The sequence below is a fragment of the Oryza brachyantha genome, chromosome 11, assembly GCF_000231095.2.
Source record: "Oryza brachyantha chromosome 11, ObraRS2, whole genome shotgun sequence".
Lineage (NCBI taxonomy): Eukaryota > Viridiplantae > Streptophyta > Magnoliopsida > Poales > Poaceae > Oryza > Oryza brachyantha.
In genome coordinates, this window is record NC_023173.2 from 13,713,819 (window position 1) to 13,738,697 (window position 24,879).

At 43.6% G+C, this 24,879-nt stretch overlaps 6 protein-coding genes and 1 non-coding gene across 8 annotated transcripts; 5 read left to right on the top strand and 2 right to left on the bottom strand.

Annotated features, from left to right (window-relative positions):
• Positions 1–306: 306 nt before the first annotated feature.
• On the bottom strand, positions 307–4,520 carry LOC102705108. 2 transcript variants are annotated; one of them, XM_015842374.2, is made up of 4 exons: positions 4,005–4,520; positions 3,725–3,912; positions 782–1,437; positions 307–674 (listed from the first exon to the last, which is right to left on the bottom strand). In XM_015842374.2, exons 1-3 carry the CDS (start codon positions 4,453–4,455, stop codon positions 808–810), a joined length of 1,269 nt encoding a protein of 422 aa, XP_015697860.2. In that variant the 5' UTR covers positions 4,456–4,520; the 3' UTR covers positions 307–674; positions 782–807. The 2 variants fall into 2 exon arrangements, with proteins under 2 accessions (XP_015697860.2, XP_006662982.2); XM_006662919.3 differs by having other exon boundaries at positions 307–1,437.
• Positions 4,521–7,502: 2,982 nt separating this feature from the next.
• LOC102719338 (lysM domain receptor-like kinase 4) lies at positions 7,503–9,731 on the top strand. Its single transcript, XM_006663464.3, has one exon. The coding sequence runs from the start codon at positions 7,503–7,505 to the stop codon at positions 9,531–9,533; it is 2,031 nt and encodes a 676-aa protein (XP_006663527.2). The 3' UTR covers positions 9,534–9,731.
• Positions 9,732–11,841: 2,110 nt separating this feature from the next.
• LOC102719628 lies at positions 11,842–12,832 on the top strand. The gene has a single exon (XM_006663465.2). The coding sequence runs from the start codon at positions 11,842–11,844 to the stop codon at positions 12,781–12,783; it is 942 nt and encodes a 313-aa protein (XP_006663528.1). The 3' UTR covers positions 12,784–12,832.
• A 2,210-nt stretch (positions 12,833–15,042) lies between these two features.
• On the top strand, positions 15,043–15,116 carry TRNAE-UUC. Its single transcript has one exon. It is a non-coding gene; the product is annotated as a tRNA-Glu (tRNA).
• Positions 15,117–15,812: 696 nt separating this feature from the next.
• On the top strand, positions 15,813–18,380 carry LOC102704840 (EEF1A lysine methyltransferase 4). Its single transcript, XM_006662918.2, has 7 exons — positions 15,813–16,025; positions 16,158–16,254; positions 16,370–16,511; positions 16,646–16,728; positions 17,156–17,290; positions 17,556–17,660; positions 17,843–18,380. The coding sequence occupies exons 1-7, from the start codon at positions 15,967–15,969 to the stop codon at positions 17,966–17,968; spliced, it is 747 nt and encodes a 248-aa protein (XP_006662981.1). The 5' UTR covers positions 15,813–15,966; the 3' UTR covers positions 17,969–18,380.
• A 614-nt stretch (positions 18,381–18,994) lies between these two features.
• LOC102704560 (actin-related protein 2/3 complex subunit 5A) lies at positions 18,995–21,024 on the top strand. The gene is made up of 4 exons (XM_006662917.3): positions 18,995–19,160; positions 19,249–19,321; positions 19,401–19,501; positions 20,563–21,024. The coding sequence occupies exons 1-4, from the start codon at positions 19,051–19,053 to the stop codon at positions 20,696–20,698; spliced, it is 420 nt and encodes a 139-aa protein (XP_006662980.1). The 5' UTR covers positions 18,995–19,050; the 3' UTR covers positions 20,699–21,024.
• Positions 21,025–21,428: 404 nt separating this feature from the next.
• LOC102704285 (transcription factor MYB60-like) lies at positions 21,429–23,514 on the bottom strand. The gene is made up of 3 exons (XM_040528964.1): positions 23,147–23,514; positions 22,706–22,835; positions 21,429–22,384 (listed from the first exon to the last, which is right to left on the bottom strand). Exons 1-3 carry the CDS (start codon positions 23,283–23,285, stop codon positions 21,679–21,681), a joined length of 975 nt encoding a protein of 324 aa, XP_040384898.1. The 5' UTR covers positions 23,286–23,514; the 3' UTR covers positions 21,429–21,678.
• Between the last annotated feature and the right edge of the window lie 1,365 nt (positions 23,515–24,879).

Consider the following 24,879-nt stretch of genomic DNA (forward strand, 5'->3'; position numbering starts at 1 on the left):
CTATTATAAACTAGTTGTACTCCCTTATTTGGGTATTTGGGTTTATGTGTCAACCATTAATTTGATGCTATGCGTAAGACTCTAGGATATGCTAAGTGGAAGATTAGAAACTGACTACTATTATGTGATACTTTGAATTGCAAAATATGTTAACTTCATTTTAGTTTAAATGTGGCCTTGTCATTTATGTCTTTAATTATGTGTGAAATGACATATTCAATTCCATGTATTAGTTGTAGCTATAGTTAATGGTGAAATGTCCATTTCATTTATTAAATTTATTTAAAATATATTACTTGCATAGATATATCTAATTACTTTAGGTTATTCATATATTAATCCTAGTATCTAATATTTTATTTTGGATATACGAGGTAACCTCACCAACTCATTGTGGAAAGATAATCACATCTAGTCATTCCACATCTATCCTTGGAATTAAACATGTGACAAGTTCACTCTATTTCATCTAATCCCTTAAACCAAACAAAAAACAGGTTTAACACATCTCTCTAACCAAACAGAAAAATAAGATCAACCCATCCTGCAATTTAGGGATAGATCCAATCTATCCCACCTCGTCCACGAACCAAACACATTTTAAACTTCAAAAATGGGAATGGGATCCTGGATAGGAAGCTGCATTCACTTCATGCAGAGATGAGAGGGGAGACCTAAATTTTGCAACAGAAGCAGCCGATCACAGAAGCCCATCAGTAAGCAGAGTATCTTACCGTGTATTGCAAACAGAATATCACATGAAGGAAGCAGAGCATCAAACCTGCTGATGGTGCCATGATGTAGGCATCAAGCATCATCTTCTTCCAGATCACTAAATGATACATCTTCATCATCTGCCATTGGAATCGTTGTGTTGCCAGCACCACCACCAGTCTCCTCTTCCAACCATTCATCCCCATCATCAATATTGTCATCATCATTCGTCTTCTGAACGACAACTCTTGATTGCTCACTGAGGTTAGTCGATGGCTCTTTCCGTCGCTCCTCAGGACTGGCCTGTAGTGTTATCTCAGATGACTGTCCAGGCTGTTCATTTGCTACTGTATCTTGTGCAGTGAAATCATGGGTGCTCTCTTCCATCCTAGATTGCGAGAACTCAGTGGAATCTTTTAATACAGGCACAAGTTGTACAGGTATACTGCTGGTGATATTATCTGCGTGAAGAGCTCCAGCATCATTGAGCATGTCACTTGATTGTGTTTCCAGAATTACAGGTTGAGGTGTGCCATAGTCCACGTTGCTAAAGGCCGTGGCCCTTGCAGAGTCATCTTCATTCTTTAATGTGCCCACAGCTGCTACCGGAGAAGGTACATTACCATCTATATTACTGAAAGGAACAGCCACTCTGCCGTCGTTGCTGTCTAGGTTTGACTCATGTTGCAAATTGTGTGACAACATCTTTCTAGCTTCCAAAATCTGTCGGGTACATCAGCATCAGGCAGTAAGATGGATAGCAAACAATGAAATAGGATGGAAAGTAGCAATAGATTATCTTGATATGTAAGAAAGCAAAACCATCAAGAAACAAAAAAGGGAGGCAAACAAATGAAAAGCCCACGAACCAATAACCATGTCTTACGAGGGCTAACAATGTCCTAAACTATTATATGGAATATGGATTACATAACTATAACTTCCATACTATTAGTTTCACCATAAAAAAACATTACGGCCCACACTTAATGATTCAAAATATTCAGTTGATAGCTACTTCTGTAACTTGCAGTTATTGATAAGAATCTCTTCAGTATTTACCTATGTTAGATTTAGTTTCTATAAAACTTCAACAAGACAAGGATAGAAATAAGAATTGCACCAGAGAAATTGACTATAAGGAATTGAACTTATAGAAATGCACATACAACCAAGCTGGAACTTTGACTACTATTGCAAATTTAAGTGGGATATCAATATATAACATATATTTGATACTTACTGAAGAATCAGAATTGGACTTTAGGATTCATACAAAAGCATTATATTCTCATAGAGGCACCGGGGATTTCCAGAGAACCATTACAAAACTTTGTAGTAGACCGCAAGTTAAATTATCCAAAAGCGGTAATTTGTACAAAATTCATGACTTATAGAAGAACTAGGATCAAACCATCAGAGAGAGGAAGAGAATGTTGGAAGATGGAGTTAAATGAAATGTAAGATTTGATTAGCATAACAACAGTAAGACAGATGAGAAGTTCCACCTAGGCATAGAGCCATGAAGTCAGAACATATCTGTATGAGCTTTTTTTCAGTATCTAAGGCACCAAGAGGTACCAAATTTTACATACAAAATAGTAGTACCTCTTAGTATCTTCTCAAGGATGGTAAAATTGCTCTATCTGTATTTGTGCATTATATGATACTTCTATGATTAGAGAATCATGGTTTGTGAGGATGCGATCATATTTCACTACTGCCAGAAAATCCCAGACTCGATTTTTTGACAAGATTACACAATACTTCTAGTGACCACCTTCTTAAAGCTACTATATAGGTTCAACTGAAAGACAAAACTACCTCACTGAATCTCACTCGTTTTATAACCCATTGAAAATGATGCAAAATTCCCACGGATACGGCAGCTACATTGTGACTCTCCATGTCATCTGGCCACAGTCTCATATGAGGATGAATACCTACTGAGAACACTAAGCATAACCCCAACCCCAACAGTCCGCCTTATCCATCCAGATGAATTGGTCAGGGGCCCCAAAGTGGAACCTGGACATTCGTCTATTCTCATGCAGTAACCAGTAGAACCCCAACGGCAGAGAGTGGCAAGATCCGCCTCCTCAGAACTCCAGCACCAGCACAAGCGAGCTCACTGGATCCAAGTGTAGACAACGATACAAGGTAGGTGGTTCCAGGACACAAGAGAGCTCTGGCACTGGCACAAGGTCATCAAGGTGCACACAATGACATGAGGCAAGCAGCAGCAAGGCAGCATGGTAGGCAGTGAAGGAGATGGTGCATGAGGATTAATGAGCATGAATAAATCTATGAGTGAGTGCAGCGATGACGTACAAGGCAGGACGGGCAATGTGAGGGTGGTCGAATAGGATTCGAACATTGCGTTCATCCAATAACAAGGCATAGGGGTTATCAGGATCCAAGCAAGGGCCAGGGTGCAGGAGCAACTGGAGCAAAGGCTGGCCAGCCTGAACCTGGTAGACAAAGTAGTTATCCCCGCTGACCTTGCAGTTGGCATCACAAGAGCGTAGAGCTACGTGGAGGAGGAGAAGATCACCCTGCATAGCCACAACCTTGGGCTCAAAGAAAAAAACTGTGTGATCAAAGCCAGGGCAATATACACAGCCGTGGGAGACAAGCGGCGGCAGTGCGCACAGATGGTGGCCTGCACTTCCATGTCGCAGCTGAGCCTGCAAGTGGCCATGTCCGCATTGCGGCGGTCAGCAATGTATACCAAGAAGTCGACTAGGCAGGTCGCCGGAAGGGCATCATCGTCACCACCATTGCGCCATGGGTGCATAGGAGGCCGCCGCTTCAGAAATTCCTTGTCGTCCATGGCTCTCACCTTCGTCTCCTTCGAAGTTATGTTTCTCCACACAAACAAACACAGCAGTCGGCTACACATCACGGAGATATGGAGTTCGGACAGGATCGATTGCCAGCGAGGAAGAGGGCCCCTTCCAGATTCGAATTTGTGCGATGCAGGTAAAGGAGAGGGAGGAGGAGGTTTTACCTGTGGAGTGGAGAGGAGGTCGGCGTCGTCCTTGGTAAGCTTGGGATGGAGCAGCACGAAGTATATCTTCCAGAAGCATCCCTCGCTCATGTGGCTCGGGCAAAGCTCGATCCGCAGGTCAGCCAGCTCCGGCGCCACGCTCTCGACGGCGAGCGCGTGGTCCTGCTGCGCGTCGGTCATGTCGAAATCTGCAGATTCCCGCAATGCACATCTCGAATCAATGGAACAAGGGGAAGGGTTTGGGGGGAGGGTGAGGAGGAAGGGTAGGAGCAGCACGAACCGTCGGAGTCGGCGTCGTCGGGGAGGAGGGGGAAGTCGAGCCAGAGCTCGGGCCGCATGGCGGCGTCCCGCGCGAAGGCGACCGCCTCCTCGGTGAACCCTGGCGCCTCCGCCGCATCCCCGTCGCCGCCCTCGGGGGGCAGCAGCGAGGACGCGATCTTCGCGAGATCCGCGACGGCCTGGCGGCCGGGGAGCCGCGCGAGGCCCGCGCGGAACCGGCCGGCGATCTCTGCCGGTCCCGGTGCGCCGCCGCCGTCGGCATCCGCGGGCGCGAGGAAGGAGGCGAGGCCCTGGAAGCGGTGCGCGAGTGCGCCTGTGAGCTCCGAGAGGTCCTCGCGGACGCCGCGAGGCGGGGAGGCGGAGCCGGAGGCGGACGTGCGTGGGTCTTCGCCCTCGTCCGGGTCCTCGGGGGCGAGGAGGGTGTTGGCTATGGAGCGCGCGAGCCACGCCATTGCCGGCGGCGAGGCGGCGTCGGCGGCGGCGGGGATGTTTTTGCTTGTGCCGCCTTGCCGCGTGGGTTTCTCACTTTCTCTAGTCTCTGTCTGGTGGGGCCAGTCGTTGGGGGTGGTTAGCGAAAGCGGCGTAAGCACTATAGCTACTGTTATACGTATTCGATGAAGGAAAACGTAAATGTGAAATACGTCTCCAGGTTCGCTGAGCCGCGAGGTGGCTGCTTTCTGTTGTTTGACTTTGACTTTGACTAGCACAGTCACCCAGGCTAGCAGACGTGTCTAGGAATTTGATTTTGTCCACGTTAAAATATCTTAAATTACCTTAACACTGACATGTCTGACTCTATGCTTATTGGTAATTTTATAGGGTATGACTCGTTAGTTTATTTAAGTGACGTCAACTTGCCGGTTTACAGCAGGATGAAAATATTGTCCAAGCGCTCGTCCATAAATTTTCTATGTGTTAGACTTGATGGCTGCACTCATCTTTCCATATTTCATGTGGTGTTTTAGAGCATCAAGAATTTTAGTTGAAGTTTAATGTCTTTATTATTGTCGACAGGCTTCCAATTGTTTGGCTTCTTCATGGAAAAAGCTAAATGTATATTTGTAAAAAAACAATTTATGAATAAAAATTTTATATATGTATTTTTAGCGATCTAAAAGTTAATGCTAGAAAATATATTTCGACAAAAATCCCTAAAATCAACTTTAAATTTAAGATTAATAATTTAAATTTTAGTTTATAAACATAAAAAAATAGGGTGTTACTGTTTGAATTTAACTTTGACCAGCAAGACCCCAGAGCAAGCCATTTCCTGCCAAAGCTGGAAAGCACATATCCTTACCTTTGATGTTGTCCACGTTCATAACATTGACATGTCTTGTCAACCTTCATTTATGGGAGAGGTTTCCGTTTATTCCAAGAGTTTTGGCATGATTTGATAACTAAATGTGAAAGCTCATGCTGCTTTCACACGCTTGTGCGGATCAACGCCCTCTTATTTCCACTTCTTTTTATTTATTTATGGTTATAAGCCAAAATTTAAATTATTAGTCTTAAATTTAAAGTTTTTGTTGCAATTTACTTTTTTTAAAAATAAGCTACAATAAAATAATAAACTACAATGAAAAATACATATATAAAAGTTTTTAAAAAATATTTTTATTTATAAATATGCTAAAAAAGCCAAACAATCGTCCCGCTGTCATCTCATGAGAGAGCATGACACAGTCTTAGCCAGCGCCTGTACTTTTCTCTTCATGTCCATTGCTCGCTAAAATTTGACAAATTCAACTGTTTTTAGAGATGACCCCGTTGAAAAGTACACCTCTATCTTTTTATTTCTGTTTATACTTATAAGCTAAAATTTAAATTTATAACCTTAAATAAAGAGTTAATTTTAAGAATTTTTTATCAAAGTGTATTTTTCAGTCTTCGTTAATAATACGTATTAGGGCTAGATAACGAGCCGAGCTGCTCGGCTCAGCTCGGTCCAGCTCGTTAAGATAACGAGCTGGCTCGGCTAAAAACCTAGCTCGGCTCGGCTCGTTATAAAGCTCGAGCCGGCTCGTTAGGCTCGTAAGCCATGCATAAAAAGTTAACCTAAACAATTTTTCAATATGTTATACAAGCAAATTTTCATTTCAAACATGCAAATCATATGAAATTGTATTTAAATATTAAAGTTTAAACCAACAAATCACATGGTGAACCTATGAAGTATTAAACACATGAATTCTAGGATGAAATCAATCAAAGCCGATAAATCTTGTATCTTTGGTCTATCTTGTTAGGCTCGCGAACAGCTCACGAGCCAGCTCGAGCTGGCTCGTTATCTCTAACAAGCTAAAATGCTAGCTCGGCTCATTAGAAAAATAAAACGAGCCGAGTCGAGCCGAGCCGAGTTTGTCACGAGTTGAGCGAGCTAATGAGCCACGAGCTTTCTGTCCACCCCTAATACGTATATAAAAGTTCTATATATAAATTATTTTATATTACAAAATACTTTTTATTTTATATTTACAAATATAGTACTGTTTGTTTTTTTCGAAACAAACACACCCCTGTAGCATGGTCATAGACGTGAAATCCTTCTTGTAAGCTTCGCACGAAGTCGGAGCCTAGCAAACATGACGTGTGTTGGATCTTAGTAGTGGTGTTACCGTAAATTTTTGGTTCATAATTTTGTTTTTCTTTGAAAAAAAGTTAAACAACACATTTACAAATAAAAAATAATTTATGAAATAAAATTTCTATACAAGTGTTCTTAGTGATTTAAACAAAAGCTGAAAATAAACTATAATAAAAACTAAAATTAACTCTAAATTAAATTAAAATTTTAAATAATGGCTTAAGCACGGACAGAAGCAAAAATATAGGTTTTTGTTTTCGCTGTTTGTATAGGTTTTTACCGGTCTTTCTTTAATTAGCCTTGCAGTTGTACGGTTTGTGCCTAGTTTTCTAATAAAATTGGGTCTACTCGTTTATTCTTTTTATATAAAATAGGAATTTTATTTATTATCTTCTCAAGTTTCACCTAAGGGGAGATCAGCTGAAAAGTACAGCACTGAATTATTGACTTCTTATAATAATCCTGCATTGTTGACTCCAGCTATGCACAAGCTATACCTAATCCCATAGTACTAGTAATTAAACACTAAACACCATTGCTTAAGAGCATAATGTCCACCTTATAACCAATTTATATAATAGTTACCTATAAAACATATATCACAATATACACATGTCATATACATATTATAATATAGCTGGTTACAGGTTAGTAGTAGATTCATTTTCTCTCTTCTCTCTCATGTACCTGCTCTAACCAATCTTTCCAACATTTTCAGTGACCAAATCTTTCCAACATTGACACTAGCAATCTTCCTTGCTGTTTCCAAGTCAAATACTCCATTGATTCGATTAAGCTGCATTAAATCCTTGGAGAAAAATTTCAGCTTCTCAGTTTGATCGATTCCATTGCAGAGCTACCATGCTTTTGCTTCTTCTATAGGCGGAAAACCAAGAAGAGCAGCAGCTAGCAATGGCGCAATCGCAGGCTCGACCCGCCATAGCCGCGTTCGTCGTCGTCATCCTCCTTTCCGGGGCGCCGGGAGCGCGGTCGCAGCAGCCGTACGGCTTTGCCGTCGCGGACTGCGGCAACAGCCACAACGACACCGGCCTCCTGGGGTACTTCTGCAGCCGGGGCGGGAGCGGGGGCGGCGCGCCGTCGTGCCAGACCTACCTCACCTTCCACGCCACGCCCGCCTACTCAGACCTCGCCGCCATCGCGGCGCTCCTCGGCGCCGACGCCGCCAGCGTCGCCGCCGCGAACTCCGCAGCCTCGGTCACCGCGGCGCTCGCGCCAGGCGCCAAGGTGCTCGTCCCGGTGACCTGCTCCTGCACGGCCGCGGCGTCGTCCCGGTCACACTACCAGAGGAACGCGACGTACGTGGCGGTCGCCGGCGACACGCTGTTCGTCATCGCGAACAACACGTTCCAGGGCCTGTCCACGTGCCAGGCGGTGCAGGAGCAGGGCCTCGGCGGCAAGCCGGCGACGACGCTCCTGGCCGGGCAGGCCGTCACCGTGCCTCTCCGGTGCGCGTGTCCGAGCGCCGCCCAGGCCGCCGCCGGCGTGAGGTACCTGGTGACCTACCTCGTCGACGAGTTCGACGAGCTGGCCACCATCGCGGCGAGGTTCGGCGTCGACGCCGGGAGCATCTCCGCGGCCAACGAGATGACGGGTGACACCATATACCCTTTCACCACTCTGCTCATCCCCGTCAAGTCCCAGCCCGACGTGTCGCAGCTCCTGTCGCCGCCGCCGCCGCCGCCTCCGCCTCCGGTGGCGCCTGCTCCGACTAAGAAGCGCAGGAACCACACTGGACTTTACGCTGGCATTGGCGTGGCGGTGGCTGTTCTCGCCGTGGTTGCCGCCATTGCGGCTTCTCTTGCTCTGAGGGCGAGGAGGCGGCGAGCCAGAGCCGCTGCCGCCGCGGCCAAGAAGGGCAGTAAAGGTAAGGGCAGGGCATCGCCGGTGTTCACCGACGGCGAGGTCTCCGTGTCGATCAGCGAGGCGTTCTCCTGCCTATCCGACATCAAGTCCTCCCTGAAGGTGTTCACCTACCCCGAGCTTACGGCGGCGACCGACGGCTTCAGCCCGGACCGCCGCGTCGGCGGGTCGGTGTACCGTGCGGTGTTCAACGGTGACGCCGCCGCCGTCGAGGTCGTCGACCGGGACGTGTCGGCCGAGGTGGACATCATGAGGAAGATCAACCACCTAAACCTGGTCAGGCTCATCGGCCTCTGCCACCACGGTGGCCGGTGGTACCTCGTCTCCGAGTACGCCGAGCATGGCACGCTCCGGGACCGCCTCCTCGCCGGCGGCGCAGGCACGGAGCCGCCGCTGAGCTGGGCGCAGCGCGTGCAGGTCTCCCTCGACGTCGCCGAGGGGCTCCGTTACCTGCACGGGTACACGCGGCCGCCGTACGTGCACATGGACGTCAGCAGCGACAGCATCCTCCTCGCCGCCGGCCTCCGCGCCAAGATCCGGAACTTCGGCGGCGCCAGGGTCATCCGGGGCAGCACGGACGCCGGAGAGCGCGGCGGCGAGGCGTTCACGATGACGAGCAACATCGCGGGCACCCGCGGGTACATGGCGCCGGAGTACCTGGAGCACGGCATCGTCTCGCCCAAGGCCGACGTGTACTCCCTCGGCGTCGTGCTCCTGGAGCTCGTCACCGGGAAGGATGTCGAGGAGCTGGAGGCCGGCGGCGCCGGCGACCCGTTTGCGGGCCTGAACGCGATCGCCGGAGACCTCGACGACGGGGCGCCGAGGAGGATGGAGGGGTTCTTGGACCCGGCAATGGCGGCGGCGGGGAGTTGCCCGCGCGAGGCCGTGGCGATGATGGTGAGGCTGATCGAGAGGTGCATCCGGCGCGACGCCGGCGGCCGCCCGAGCATGGGGGAGGTGGCGCAGCAGCTCCTGATGCTGCATGGCATCTCCGGGGATGGCTGGCACAGCTCGCTGGAGCACTGCCGGAGCTCCGGCGGCAACAGCGGCGAACAGCCGTAGTCCATTCATAGCGGTGGCGAAGGCGAGGCGATAAACTCAAGAAATCCTCAAGTGACCAAATATACTTAGGATTTTTGTTTTTTTTTTCTGTTTCATGATATTAGAGATATATAGGATTTAATTACTGCTATTCAGATTGTCAAGATGAATTAGTCGTTTTTTATTTTCATTCTGGAATATAAAAAATCAGTAAATGTATTTGAGTGTATTTGAAAATGCTAGATTTCATGCCACTAAAATTCTACCTTAACATGATTTGAAGAGAGAATGGAAGTAGGGGAGCAACTCAACAGTGACAGAGACTCTGGCCACATGATGCAACGTATTGGGAGTGGATTTTAAACCCTCGATCCCCTCATCTATTACATATTATTTAAATACTTTTTAAAAATATTGAAAAAATTTGTGAAGATAGATTAATATAATATAGATCACTACACAAATTTACAGGTTCAAATATGTCTTTTACAATCCATAACAAAAATAACAAATATGACTGTGAGTATACGTATACTATTTAGAGTTCAATTTGTTATTTTTGTATGGATCGTAGAAGTCATATTTAAACTTGTATTTTTGTGTAGTGATATCTCTTATATTAATCTATCTTTATACTTTTTTTAAATTTTTTTAATAATTTTAAATAGTATGCATTAGACGAGGTGACATCCTCTCGAGAGTTTAGAATATTTTCCCCAACATACTGGGCCTAATAATAAGCCACAAGGCCCACAACCCAACCTGTACTCCGGCTAGGCCGAAGTCCATGACAACATTCCATTAGTGTTTCTATAGTCCTTTGGCAGCTCAAGGCTAAAACAGGTGGCATATACAAATTGGGACGATTTGGTACAATAACAAGAGTGAAGAAAATTAGTTCTAACTGTAATTATTTGGGAATTGAATTTTGCAATTAACATTTCTGCTAATGATTGGTTCATCTAAACGATATTGGCGTCTTTATTTGTTAGTAGATGAAACAATGTCGGTGTTCTTTTTGTTATCCCACGATTCCCGTCTTCTCGCTTATGCTATGCTTATAAGCCAAATTTTATATTTTTAACCTTAATTTTAAATTTGATTTTGAGATTTTTTTTATCATAGTTTTTTTGTCTTGGATTTAGAATACGTATATAAATATTTTTCACAAAATATTTTTTATTTGTAAATATATTAGTTGTATTTTCATAAAAAACCAAACAACTACGATGTGTGATGTCTCACCTAAAAGCTGAACTGATGTGCAAAGGACTCACTCTGAATTTTTTATTTAACAGTATTAGCTTTTTAATCTACAACCAACTGTCTTATTCAAAATTTTTAATGTAAATATGTAAAGTTATAAGTCATGTTCAAACGTATTCTCACCCTACGCAAGAGCGCTCACTTACGTAAGATGTTTGTACGGAAAAGTCAATAACGTTATTTATTAAATCACATCGAGATTATGGGTTAAACATGTTCTCACCCCGCGCACAAAATTCGCGCACGAGTGTTCACTCAGCAGACTTGCGTGGTAGCTTAGTCCTTATTCAACGATGGTATATCCAACTCCTAAGTAAGCTATTCTTACATAGCATCTTCGACTAATCCACCATGGTTAATCGGTGATGAAACCACTCAGAAAAGCGAATTAATGACTCAAACCGATGTGCGGAGCAAATCACGTCGTGAGCTGAGCACCACTAATTCTAACTAAAAAAATTTCCAATGGCTGACTCTCCCATCTTGTCTGAAAACGTCATCGATCATCGGAGAAACTAATCAATTTTGACTTGTCTCTCTGCCTTCGCTTAGGTACTGTTTAGTTCCTAAAATATTTCTCCCAACACATAGTATTGAATTTTTAGACACCTAAATAAAACATTAAATATACATAAACATTAAAATTAATTATACAGTTATAAAAAAATCGTGAGACGAATCTTTTGAGTCTAATTAGAACATGATTAGCCATAAGTGCTATAGTAACCAACATGTGCTAATGACGGATTAATTAGACTCAAAAGGTTCGTCTCACGGTTTCCAGGCGGAATCTGAAATTTGTTTTGTAATTAGACTACGTTTAATACTTTGTGTATGTCCAAAAGTTCGATGTGATATTTTTAGAAATGTTTTGCAAACTAAACAAGTCCGTAGATTGACAAAACTTCAGCTTTGGAGACTGTTGACTTTGACCACTCATGCTATCATGCATCAGCACTATCGACTTGGTCAACCCATTCCAAGCTAGTGATAATTAATTAAGCTTAGCTATAAAACGCTTCTCTAACTAGCTAGCGAACTAATTCACTTAATTGCGGCTGCGATGACGAGCTCGTGCGCCATGCTGGTGCTCATCTTGGCTCTGCTCGGTGCTGCTATGGCGGCGGCGGCCGGTGGCGGCGACGTTGTGTCGTACAGCTACCCGGCCTTCGACGCGGCGACGACACGCGACGGCAGCCTCTTCGCCGGCACCAACCTGTCCGTGCTCACGTCGGCGCGGCTTCTCTTCGAGCAGGATCAGTTCTTCTCCGAGTTCAACGCCTCCGAGGGGTTCCTGCTCCTCTCCGACGAGGTCGACGTGTGGTGCGGCGGCGCCGGGGCGCCCGCCCGCGAGGCGTCCTTCAACACGAGCTTCACCGTGGGCGCGGGGGCGTCTCCGGATCCCGTCGCCGTCGCGTTCGTCCTCCTCCTCGACAGGTACCCGACCCTCAACGACCCGGCTGGCCTCCGTGGGAAGAACGTCTCGGCCGCCGATGGCGGCGGCGGCGACGGCAACGCCACCAACAGCCTCGTCGCCGTCCAGGTCGGCACGGTGATGTCCTACGTCAGGGACTCCCCAAACGTCGGCCTCAACGTCACCGTCACGCCCAACCGCACGGCGGCGCCGAGCGGCGGCTCCACCGTGTGGATCCAGTACCGCGCCGTCGAGCACCGCTTGTCGGTGCACGTGGCCGCCGCCGGCGAGCCACGGCCGGCTAGGGCCCTCCTCGACGTGCCGCTACGCCTCGCCGGCGACCGCACCACCCAGACGGCGCTCGTCGGCTTCTTTGCCGCGGAGATCAGGGATATCATCGTGGGTGTCCGTGACTGGGAGCTGACCGTGGAGAGGCTGCACAGGGACGGCGGCGGGAAGAAGAGCACGTCGTGGCTGGCGATACTGCTGGCGGTGCTCGGGTCCGTGACCGGCACGGCGGCCATGGTATCGGTGGTGGTGTTTTGCTTTGTAATCAAGAGACGGAGGCGAGACATGGAACCCAAGCAGTAGCCATATAGGTATAGGCCGTAGCTTAAATTATATTCATTCCATTTCGAATTACAAGATATTGCTCTATCTAGATTCATATATATAGATAAATATATGATTGTTGTCATAAGATGTTGTGATCCTTTTTAGATCCGTCCATGGATCCATATATATTTTTTATATATGTCAGATTTATTAGCTTAAATATAAATTTAGATAGGATCAAAACATATCTTATAGCATGAAACAAATGTAACATTTAACTGTACTCAAAATAAATATAAAGTGACATGTCATATGAAATAGATAGACCATATATATATATACAAAGCAAGTGTTTCGGTACCCCTTAGGTCGTGTTCGGTTGGGTGGTATCATAAGTTAACTTATCTAGCACGAAAAACGTAGTAATAGATTAGTACATGATTAATTAATTATTAAAAAATATAGAATATATTAATATGATTTTTTAAAACAACTTTCCTATAGATTTTTTTGCAAAAAATACACCGTTTAGCAGCTCGGAAAACGTGCGTGCGGAAAACGAGAGGGGTAAGACTTACCTCTGGTGGCAAACGCGGCCTTAGAAGATCTAAGATAGTCATTTTGAGTGAAATATGTTATTAGAGATAAATATATACGTTTAGAGGTAACCGAGTTGATTATAAACTCTATAAATAAAGATATAATCATATAGAGATAAAGATATAATTCTATAAAGTATTTATCTTCTGTATATTATATATACCTTATGAGGGTCAGCACAATATACACAACAGATTATATGTTTTTTCTTTATTCAATATTTTCTGATGGTATCAGAGCATAGACTAACGACGTTTAGTCCTTGGTCGCCATATTTCCCATTTGCGCTGCTCTTGGGTGATGATTTCTCTGTAAATCTCCTTAAGATGCTGCATCGATGATACTAACGGCCAAGTCATCTACGATGAAACAAAGATTGCATCAACCTAGCATTACTATTATGATTATGATGACCTCCTACTCAACTATAAAGTTTTAAAAAAAAACTGGTGACCTGACGTCAATAGCGTCCTCTAATATTGTAAGATGATCCAAGAGCATCCTCTGACTACATATTTGTCTTAATTTTTTTTCATCTTTGGCTATATATGACTAATCAACTATCATGTCCACAACGATCACAACTACCACATAATCGACTACCTCGACAAACATCTCCAACAACTCATTTTTGACAACTCCAGTCAAAACGTTTGTGTCATTATTATCATCCATGATACTTCCACTATGACTATAGGAGAGAATATAGGAGATATAAGAGACTATAATATGACGTAGTCACGTACCAAGGCGGGGACCATCCATCCATCAGAGATACATAGATGGTGAAAGCAGAAGATTTTAAATCATGTCGTTCACTTTGCTCCCATCCACTTGGTTCAAATTATAACTTAGAAGCATCAGGAATGTCTTATTCCCTAGTTTAAGCTAGAGTTCTGTTTCTTTAAACAAAGAAAAGAGGCATTTATAGGCCCAATTGTCACGTAGCAATATTTCCAAGCTACGCCCTTATCTCAAAATATAGATGCTTATGTCTTTCTTTTTGTTGGAGAAATTAAAAAATAGAATAATAAATAATTGTAATTGGTTAAGATGAGAAAGCACACGTGAAAAAATTATACAGGGAATGTTATAATTGTTTAAGATGTGAAGATATTAGAAGTAGTTGTGTTTTAAGATAAATTTAAAACATAAAAAATAGATGGAGTATTGGTTTTCTACATACGCATAGTACCGTTTCCATTTCAAAATAAAATCATTTTTTACCCTTTTGTTTGTCTCAAATAAGTTCATGGAAGTTTGTAAAAATAGTGAATAAACATATTGAAAGTATATAAATTACTCACTACTTTTTTTAATCAACACGGTTGACTTATTCGATCCTTCGTATATTCAAAAATTGATTATTTTGTTATGTTATTACTAAAGTAAATTTACGTATAATTTATAATTTTATATATTTAGACAAAAAATTTAAATAAGACAAAGGGTTAAACGTAAATATAAAAATCAACAACATTAATTAAATAAATCGGATGGAGTAGAAGATAATAGTATTGTATTGAAAATTGATAAAGTGAATTATATAAAATTTTTTTTGTTGGTACGTGTGTCTGATGGGTAAAAAATTATAATTATTTTGGACGGAGGAAGTATTTCCAACGTGGCAGTGTAGGTCTCAGTCTCATTTTCACAGGCTCCTGGTATAGATATAATAAACCGTATGAGCTATCCTCCATTGTCGTCTAGTCCGGTTAGGATATCTGGCTTTCACCCAGACGACCCGGGTTCAAATCCCGGCAATGGAAACCTCTTTTTTTTTCTATATTTTATCATTTGTTTTCTTGTCCTTTCTACATTGTAATCATGTTTTATTAACATTTTACCACCCTTTTTTTGTTTTTGCATTGTGATAATTCTAAATACCTTGATCAGAAAATTATCCATGGAAATTTTTCCTACATTTTATCACTTGTTCTATTGTCTTTTTTACATTGTAATCATACTAAATATTTTGATCAGAAATTTATTTATGTAAGTAGCGTTTCGACACTTCGAACTCCAAGTGAAGTTGGTGAGACAAACGTTGCTTTGTTTAGCAGTAAAATTCCGAGCTAACCATTAAAACAAAGGTTTGTAGAGATAACTCAACTTAAACGAAGGCTTGTAGAAACAACTCAGATTTAAAAATGTCTACTTAAGCAATTTTTTCTTTAAAGAAAATCTCGCTAATGGTTTTTACTACAAATTTCGGTGAGAATTTACACTACTACTGTCCATCCGAAATGAGTATATTTTTTAATTTTTCTATATAATGACTGACTCTTCGTCTTATTTAAACTTTTTTATGATTAATAATAATATTATTATATAATAAAATATAAGTAATGATTTACTTATGTCTGTTTTTTTTGAATTTTCTAAATAAAACGGCAGAGAAATAATAAAAAAACAAGTTTTCTTCGGCGGAGGAAGTACTTTTCTGCTCACTGTTCGTCCAGTACTCATCTGGGCCGTCCAATCTCCGATCGGACGGCCACCGCTAACCGTCGTAGGGTTCAACGCCGCCGCCGCCGCCGTGTCCGCTCCAGCGTCAGCCCTCCACAAGCAATCCAGCGGCGGCGGCGGCGCCACCACCACCACCCACCCCCGACGGCGATGGCCGACGACGACGTCGCGCCGCGCACGGCCTCTGCCTACCTCGACCCCACGTACTGGTCAGTTCCCTGTTCCTTCTTCTCCTGCTCCCCAAACCCCATGCCGCTGAAGCAAAGGGAGCAAGAATCTGACGCCGGCCGACCGGCGGCGGGTGATGGGGGGCTCGCTCATGGGCTGGTGCACGCGCGCAGGGACGAGCGGTTCGGGAAGGAGGAGCACTACGAGTGGTTCAAGGACTTCTCCCACTTCCGCCACCTCCTCGCCCCGCTCCTCTCCCCCTCCATCTCGGTCGGTCCCCCCACCACCAGTTCTTGAAAATAATTATGATCTGCGAGTTCTTGAGATGGAATTTGGGATGTAGTTTTTATGATTCTTCTTGCCGCGAATGATTGTGGTGCGGCAGGTTCTCGAGGTCGGGTGCGGCAACTCGCGGCTCGGGGAGGAGCTGCTGCGGGAGGGCGTCGCCGGCGGCATCACCTGCGTCGACCTCTCGCCCGTCGCCGTCCAGCGGATGCGTGACCGCCTCGCGGAGCAGGGAGCCGAGGGTGGGTTTCTTCACTGGTTTGGTCTCTGCAAACGCGCAATTTATTTTCCCCATCCATTTCCTGGATGTTCATGTTCCTTGCTAATTGGCACGGCCATTTGGTGGTGTGAAAATGTTGGCCCTCGCTTCTTGCAGGTGTGGATGTCGTCGTAGCGGACATGCTTGATCTGCCATTTGAGGGCGAGAGCTTCGACCTCGTGATTGAGAAAGGGACAATGGTATGCGTGCTGCTGATTTTGATTTTACCATCATTAGGGGAGAGTGAGTAGTCACAAATTTGATTGAGGAAACTAAAGCATTGAACATTTGAACTTAAATGTTAAAATATAATATTCACCGTACGAGTCAAGCATCAAGTTTGTGAGCGAACATTACCTATTAGTCTTCATCTGGTCTGTGTAAATTGCAATTCTAGCTAATCAAATTAATTAGTAAACCTTAGGAGTTAGAAGTGAATATATTTTTTCTTTCATGATATTTTGGAAAATATATACGCAGAGAAAGGGGATCAACCCAATAATTAATATTCTTGCGAATTCATCCTTTGGAACAACTTAATGAGATATATTCTGTTTGTTAACCTCACTCCAAGACTCTTGTGCTGTCGTATCAATGTTGTGATCTGATGGTGTATACTTTTGCTAGGATGTCTTGTTTGTGGACAGTGGTGATCCGTGGAACCCCAATCCTGAAACAGTGGATAGTGTGATGAAAATGCTTGAAGGTATCCACAAGGTTCTGAAGCCTGAAGGCATATTTGTATCAATAACCTTTGGACAGGTTATGGAGATTCTGATTCATCATATGCCTGTGATCTGTGTTTCATTTCTGGCTTCCAGTGTGATATTTGTGCATGCTGCAGAAAATTTGCAATGCCCAAATACCATTTTTTTAAAAATATGTATATTTGACTGTTTAAAAATAGCCCAAGAGTGTTTTCAGAGGATTGCTTAACTAATCATGAGCTTTAATTAACCTAACTTTATGGCTATCTCTCTGTTCTAATCTCATGTTTCTAATGATATTCCTTTTCTTTTTCTGGCAGCCACATTTCCGTCGTCGATTTTTTGAAGCACCTGGGTTTACATGGTCTGTTGAGTGGAGCACCTTTGGTGATGGCTTCCATTACTTCTTCTATACCCTTAAAAAGGTTTACTTGTCTACAATCCATTTGATTTCACTCAGGCTCATCAGTTCGGTTAAATTCTTTTCCTTGTCGATATTACAGTTCCATTAATGAAGTGTTCTGCATCCCTCGGTTACAGATCAACTCTAGATAAACCTCACCTTGTGGGATAGATGTGTTATAATCTTCTTTTCCTTAATCCCTAGGGCAAGAGGTCATCGGAGTCCAATTGTTACCAACCTACATTACCTGCTGCTCCAAGCATTAATATGTTCCATGAAGAGCTTGAGAGTGAGGATTATATATTCAGAACAAATGTTGATGAGTTGTAAGTTGCAACTGGTAACAAGTGCACGCTGCTTGGGAGGTTTTCGTGAAGCTGACATAATGGCACAACAAGAGACAGACTGTTCTCCAGCATTTCCATCACGAATCATCCACCAGTAAGTATGTGATGTACGACAGATGCATTTGCAGGTCTTGTTTGGTGCTCAGTCATTGTCCTGGCTAGGGATTTTTGTACAATCAGAAATGGATAGAACAGATTCCAGTTCTTGTCCCCATTTGTTTCTTGATTGGAACTATGTAGTAATTCCTTGCCACTAAACTGGCAAAGCTGTTGACTGATACTGCAAATGCGCTGTGCCTGGCCCAACCTTTTAGTGTGGCTGTTAACTTGTTACGCCAATTGTAAAATGACTGTTTCTTGAATCATGATGCAGTGCTTAGGACTTGCCTGAAATGCACGAATTTTGTCTGAATCTACCTTGCATTCTATCCCTGTTTCATCACGTGAAAGTGAAACTGACACACTTACGGCTACTCCGGAACGCAGGAATCACAGGATTTTCAAAATGAACAGTTGAAATCCTATGAAATTCCACTAGACCGAATAGGCCCTTACCAGCACAAACAAGAACCTTCTAAGGAAAAACAGTTTGCATCTTAGAAGGTAATTTTTATTAATAGGAGAGGTAGCACCTATTCGTAGTTAAAAAAAAATGAAATGCAGTTTAAGGCCAAACATGGTTGTCATATTTGCAAAAAAAATAATTTATAAATAAAACTTTTATATATGTATTCTTAGCGATCTAAAAGCGAAGGCTGCAAAATAACCCTCCATAAAAAATTCCTAAAATTAACGTTAAATTTAAGTTTAAAAATTCAAATTTAGGCTTATATATAAACAGAAGCGAAAAGATGGAGGCGAAATTTTAAACGGTTTTATGTGAAATTCATCAAATCCTCCCATGAACCACGGCCCAAAAACATCCAGGCCCATCCAGGTAGCTGGGCCGGGCTCAAGGGCCCATCACAAAGCTACCACCACGAGCAGCTTGAGAAGTTGAGAAGGCGGCTCCACCTCCACCGGCCACTCCACCCAGACGCAATCGCCGTCCTCGTCGCCGGCGAGATGGCTTCGTCGGCGGCGGCGCCGCCCTACCTCCACGCGGACGAGAACCTGGAGGCCATCATCTCCCGCATCGAGCAGAAGTCCCGCAAGATCGAGACCCTCCTCAAGCAGTATGCCCTCTCGCATCTCGATTCGTCCCCTCCCCTCCCCCCTCTCCCTCCCTTGATTGCTGGGTGACCGTGCGTTCCGCGGCGGCAGGTCGAAGCCGGTGGAGGCCCTCAAGACGGCGCTCGAGGGGTCGCCGCTCAAGACCCGCGACGAGCGATGCAAGGTATGATGTGATCTCCTTTTTGTCCCCCCTTCTCCGGGGGGAGATTCTGATTTGGTTGAGACGGAGTGCGTGCGCGCAGTCGGCGAACTGGATCGTGGTGCACCGCGCGATGATGGCGATCAGGGACGTCGACGGCATGTTCAACTCGCTGGATCCCGAGTACTACGACATCCTGATGAAGTGAGACTCGCATCCTCCTCTCCTCTCCTCCTTTTCCATTATTTCTTTTAAGATGTATAGTGAATTGATGTGTGCGAAATGCCAGGGCTGGGTTAGTGTTTTTTTGGAATTGGGATGTTGGTGATGATCAATTTCTAGTTTAAATTAATTCAGAATGTGGCATTTTAGTATAGCATTCTGTTCTAATCTTCCTTGGCTGTTTCATTATCTCATATGAACTTTTGTCAGACAATTTCCAGCTCAAATTTTTTTGTTATATATTTGATTTGCTCCTTAATTGCTACTACCTCGGTCCCAATTTAACAACACTTGTGAATTTCCGTGTCACCATTCATCTTATTTGAAAAAATTATGAAAGCATTAAAAAAATACTCCCAATTCTGTTGAAGCACTGGTAAATGTAGTAGTGAACTATTCTGTTACTTTCACGGTTGAGCTGCTAAGTGTTTCAATTTGGTTTCAATATTTTTTTATGTATATTACTTATGTACAATAGTTAAGCACGCAAGGAAACGATTCTAGCAAATCATGTTCAACACTCAATAGTGCATTTTATAATTGAACAAAGTGGCCATTTCACATAGACTTGATGAGTACTTAAAATTTGAAGAGCTAGCAAAGCACTACTTCTTGTGTGCACTTTTATTCTTTAAATTAGAGAGCTTACTGCATTATCATGCTTGAATGAATAACGAGGATGGCAATAATAGATATCGGTACTCTTATCAAGTCATCAGCATTGCCACTTCACCCTTGTCTCCATTTCTTTTTCATTTTTGATTGAAAATGGTAGCCCAGTTATCCATAATTGGCAATATGGTATTTTGTGTATTTCTGTTCGCCTTCTCTTGCATGATTGTTGCTCCACTTTTTCAATGGAATTATGTTGTCAGTGTGTGATCAGTGAAACACTCTAGATTCAGGACCTGTATTTCCTAATTTCATCCTTTTGGCTTTAATTTTTGCTTCAAAAATGATGTGTAACTGAAATTCAGTCTGAAGATAGTCTGCCTCTAATGGTATATGTTCATTGATCTGCTCTAAAAATTGGTACACTGCAGGTACCTATACAGGGGTTTGTCAACAGGGGATCGGCCAACCTGTGACCAGTGCCTCAAAATTCATGAAAAACTCACCGAGAAAGCAGGCTTAGGATGTATATTGCGTTCACTTGCTGATACTGTGAATACTGTGTGAGTTTCTTCTCTCTGGAGGGTGGACAACACAAGGTTTTTCTCCCAGCTGCCCCATGCTACGAAAATCTCATTAGGGCCAATTAGTTGCATGGAAAATTGGTGTCTACATGATGTTAATTGGTGTCCTCTTCCTTGCCATTTGGCAGCTTCCGATAGAGCTTCCCTCTACTTTAGTACTAGAGTTGCTGAAGTGCTGTAGTATGTATGTGCTATGTTGTTTCCAACACATCATGTCCCAGGCGTGAATTATGATAATCGAAATGTTGGTTTTCAAGTGGATTTATGTACCATCTCACCTTCCAACCAATTTTTTAAATCTTTGCTTCAGAATTGACAAGTACTGGTAGTGGCTACTCTGTACAATCTCTGTAACTAATGTTTGCAATTCAGTGCTGTACTGCTCTACACTTAGTTGCACAGTGCCGTTTTCATTTCACCCTTAGCATTTTAATTTACTTTTTATGGAAAGTGTTGGTCCGTCATACATCTTTTTTTCCATATATAGTATTAGTATTAATTAAGATGTATTTACGTAAAGAAAGACATATGGCATGCAGAACTGAAATATGAAAGGTACTCCACATTCTCATGATTAAAAAATCAGCAACCAGAAAGTAAAAACATGAACAAATTAAAATCTCAGAAGTTAATTTCTCGGAAAATCAAACATTTCAGGCATGGCCAGAAATTGAAGAATTGGTTCCAGTACCAAACAAAACAAGAACATTGCAAATCAGGCAATCAAGAGTAGTAGAGTACCCTTTATTATATCCTTGAGAACTGACACTTTCTCCAAATCAACTGGATTATTTCCAGGTTGATTGTTTTCTTTCCTTGAGGAAATTAACCAACGGTTTATTACCGGAAACACAAGATCGAGGATCAAACAGCTATTACAAGTGCAAACTCAGCGAGATTAATTAAGAAACCTAATTAAGCAAAGACCCATAGGAAATCAGAATTCTGAGAAGCTCAGAAGGTTCAGAACATGATAGGATCTGCACAGCAGTAGCCAGCAGAGATCTCCAAGAAACCATCCATGGCGCTCATGGTCTGCCCCGGCATGTCGTCGAGCAGCCAGTTCTCCAGCAGAGAGAAGGTCATCGTCGTCGCAGCAGCGGCACCGGCCGGCGACGACGTCCGGCCACCATCCGCCTCGCCGTGGCCCATCTTCGCCGCCATCATCATCTCCAACGACGACGACTTGTCGTCGCCGATCACAGCGCACGTGTGATCCTTGCAGGCATCAATGGATGAAGCCATTGCAGCAGCAGCAGCAACCTCCTGGTCGTCTTGGAACTCCTGCATGGCCATCGCGCCATTGTAGTTAGCTGCTGATGCTGATGCTGGAGATGGCTTCATCCATGTCTGGAACTGGAAGAGCTTGGGAATGGTGTTGGTGGTGGCCTCATTGCTGGGGTAGGGCTCCATGGATTGCATGGATTCATGGCTGCTATGGATGTGAGTGCTGCTGCTGCTGCTGCTGCTAGGGTTGTAGTAATTTGGGCAGCTGGTTGCTGCTGCTGCTGCTGCATTGGAGTTTGTGGTGTGGAAGGAGTGGTGGTGATCAGTCTGTGGTTGCTGTTGTTGTTGCAGCCTCTTCACCTTCTTCTTGAGGTGTGTGTTCCAGTAGTTCTTGATGTCATTGTCTGTTCTTTGGGGGAGGTAGGAGGCTATTGCTGCCCACCTGAATGAAGATAAGATGATTAGATACCAAGGGAAGCCTGTAGTTACATGCAAAAATGGGCTCAGTTAAGATGAAGGAAACATGATTAATTTGGAATTAATGTTACAGATCAGAAAATAAAAGGTTGCTTGACTCTTCACAAAATCTAGGAAGAGTAAAGGGATCTATATATATCCAAGCCTAACCGGCAAGGACTGCACCTTCTTTACTAATAATAAAACTGAAGTAGCTAAATCAAATATACAGATTAACCTAGGTTTCAGTGCGTTTTCATTGCCATATATAAGACACTGAATTTAGGATGAGTTATGTGGTGATTACTTGTTGCCAAGCAATGCCTGGAGGTGGATGATGATCCCTTCCTCATGAGGGGTGAAGTTGCCACGCTTGATCCCCGGCCTCAGGTAGTTCGTCCACCGCAGCCTGCAGCTCTTGCTGCACCTCATCAACCCTAAACAACATCAAACCTCTCATCAACTCGAATGACCAGTATTAAGGAACACCACCAGGTTAATTAAACAACAAAAAAACAAACTTGTCATCAACTCGATCTAATAAGCAATAAGAACACCACCAGGTTAATTAAACACAACAAAACAAAAACTTCTCATTAACCCTAAGTAAACAGCAACAGCAACAAAAACAATACAACTTCTGATCGATGAACAAAAACCTTAAAACACATGCGATATTGTTCGACGAAACATATATCGAAAAACACGTACGCACGCACATAACTGAAAGGGATGGAGATCGACGAACCGGTGTTCTCCGGCACGGAGCGCCAGTTCCCGGGCCCGTGCTGCTGGATGTAGGAGACGAGGATGATGTCCTCCTCCGGCGTCCATGGCCCCTTCTTCACGCCGACGCCGCCATTGTCGCAGCACGGAGGTCTCCCCATGGCTACCTCTCCTAGCTCCCTAGACCACTAGCTAGCTCTACCTAATAGCTAGCTATCTCTTCCTTTGCCAGCAGCAGCAGCTATAGTTGCTTGGCAAGTTGACGATGAGCAGCAGCAGCAACATGTATGCCTGTCTCTCTATCTAGCAACCTTGAGAGCCATGGCAGCATACAGCATCGACCACAGAGGCCTGCAGCCACTGCCTCGATCTTGTCTGAAACTGTGAACCCAAGACCCCTCTACTGGTGGTCTCCTTTTATATTTCTAGGAGGATATATACACCAAGTGATCACTGCAAAAACCATAGCTAATTAAGCTGCTGCTTTCCTACCTGTCATCTTACAGGTGCCCTAGCCCTGCATGTGAGTGCTTATATACTACATGACCTCATCATAAGCTTGCCTGTGTGCTTTTACTTGCACCACTGTTGATTTATAAGTTAAAATTTTAATTTTCGTAATTAAATTTGATGTTGTTTATGGGGTTGGTTTATTTTTAGTCTTTGCTTTTAGATCACAAAAAACACGTATATTCAAGTTTTATTAATAGACTATTTTTCGTTTGTAAATATGCCGTTTGGCTTTTTCGCGAGAAAGTGAAACAATCACCCCCTTACTTTCCAATGCAAAAGTCAGCCAGGTGAACACAGCCAATGCAATCTCTCCTTTTCTCTCTCTCCTCGGTGTGATGTATGGATCACATGAATGATCATCTCCCCGGTGATCTTTTTCTCTTTTTTTTCCAACACACGATCGTAAGGTTGACGTATTGCGTCGAGAGGGCTTTTGGTCGACCCGATCGACATGGTGTGCAGTCTAGGTTTCTTTTTTTCTTTTTTTTTGCTGTGGCGCTCATGAAGGCAGTAATTGCGTGCATGCTTGCATATGTTCGTTTGTTATAATCCATTTTTTCTATTTGATACAGTTGACTTTTACATCTAACCACTTGTCTTATTCAATATTTTTGTTTTTGAAAATGTAAAATTATAAATCATTCTTATTATTAATTTATTGATAAGTCAAATCATAAAAAAAGTTAATAATTATATACCTTTTTAAACGAGACGAATAGCCAAATACAGATTTAGAGATTTAGAAAAGTGAACAAACGTCAAATAAAATAAAGTGGGAGTACCCTAGCTCGTTAATTTACTCTCTTTCTCTCCTGATTTCTTGGGGCCATTGATGGGATCGGCCGTGTGCAAGCATGCATGCATGATCTGGCACGCACGGGGTGTCTCTGCACGAGTGATCAATGCATGCTAAGCTCTTCTCCCTTCTTCCTCGATCGATGCATCCTCTCATCTCTTTTCTTCGATAAATGAAAACCAATATAATCCGTTCTCGTTCATCTCTTTCCAACTAGCTGATATAATTTCATCTTAATTGATTTCTCTACATCATAAATTAATCGATCGTCAAGATCATCTCCTTCGACCAAGAAGTTTTTAATTTGTGTCTCAACATGGACGAATGTATATGTACATGAAGGAGGGAGTAATGGACACACGGGATATATGGGGTCGCGTCGTCGCATCGCATCACATCACCACGTCGTCGATTTGGACCAAAATAATCTCTCGTGATGGGATTAA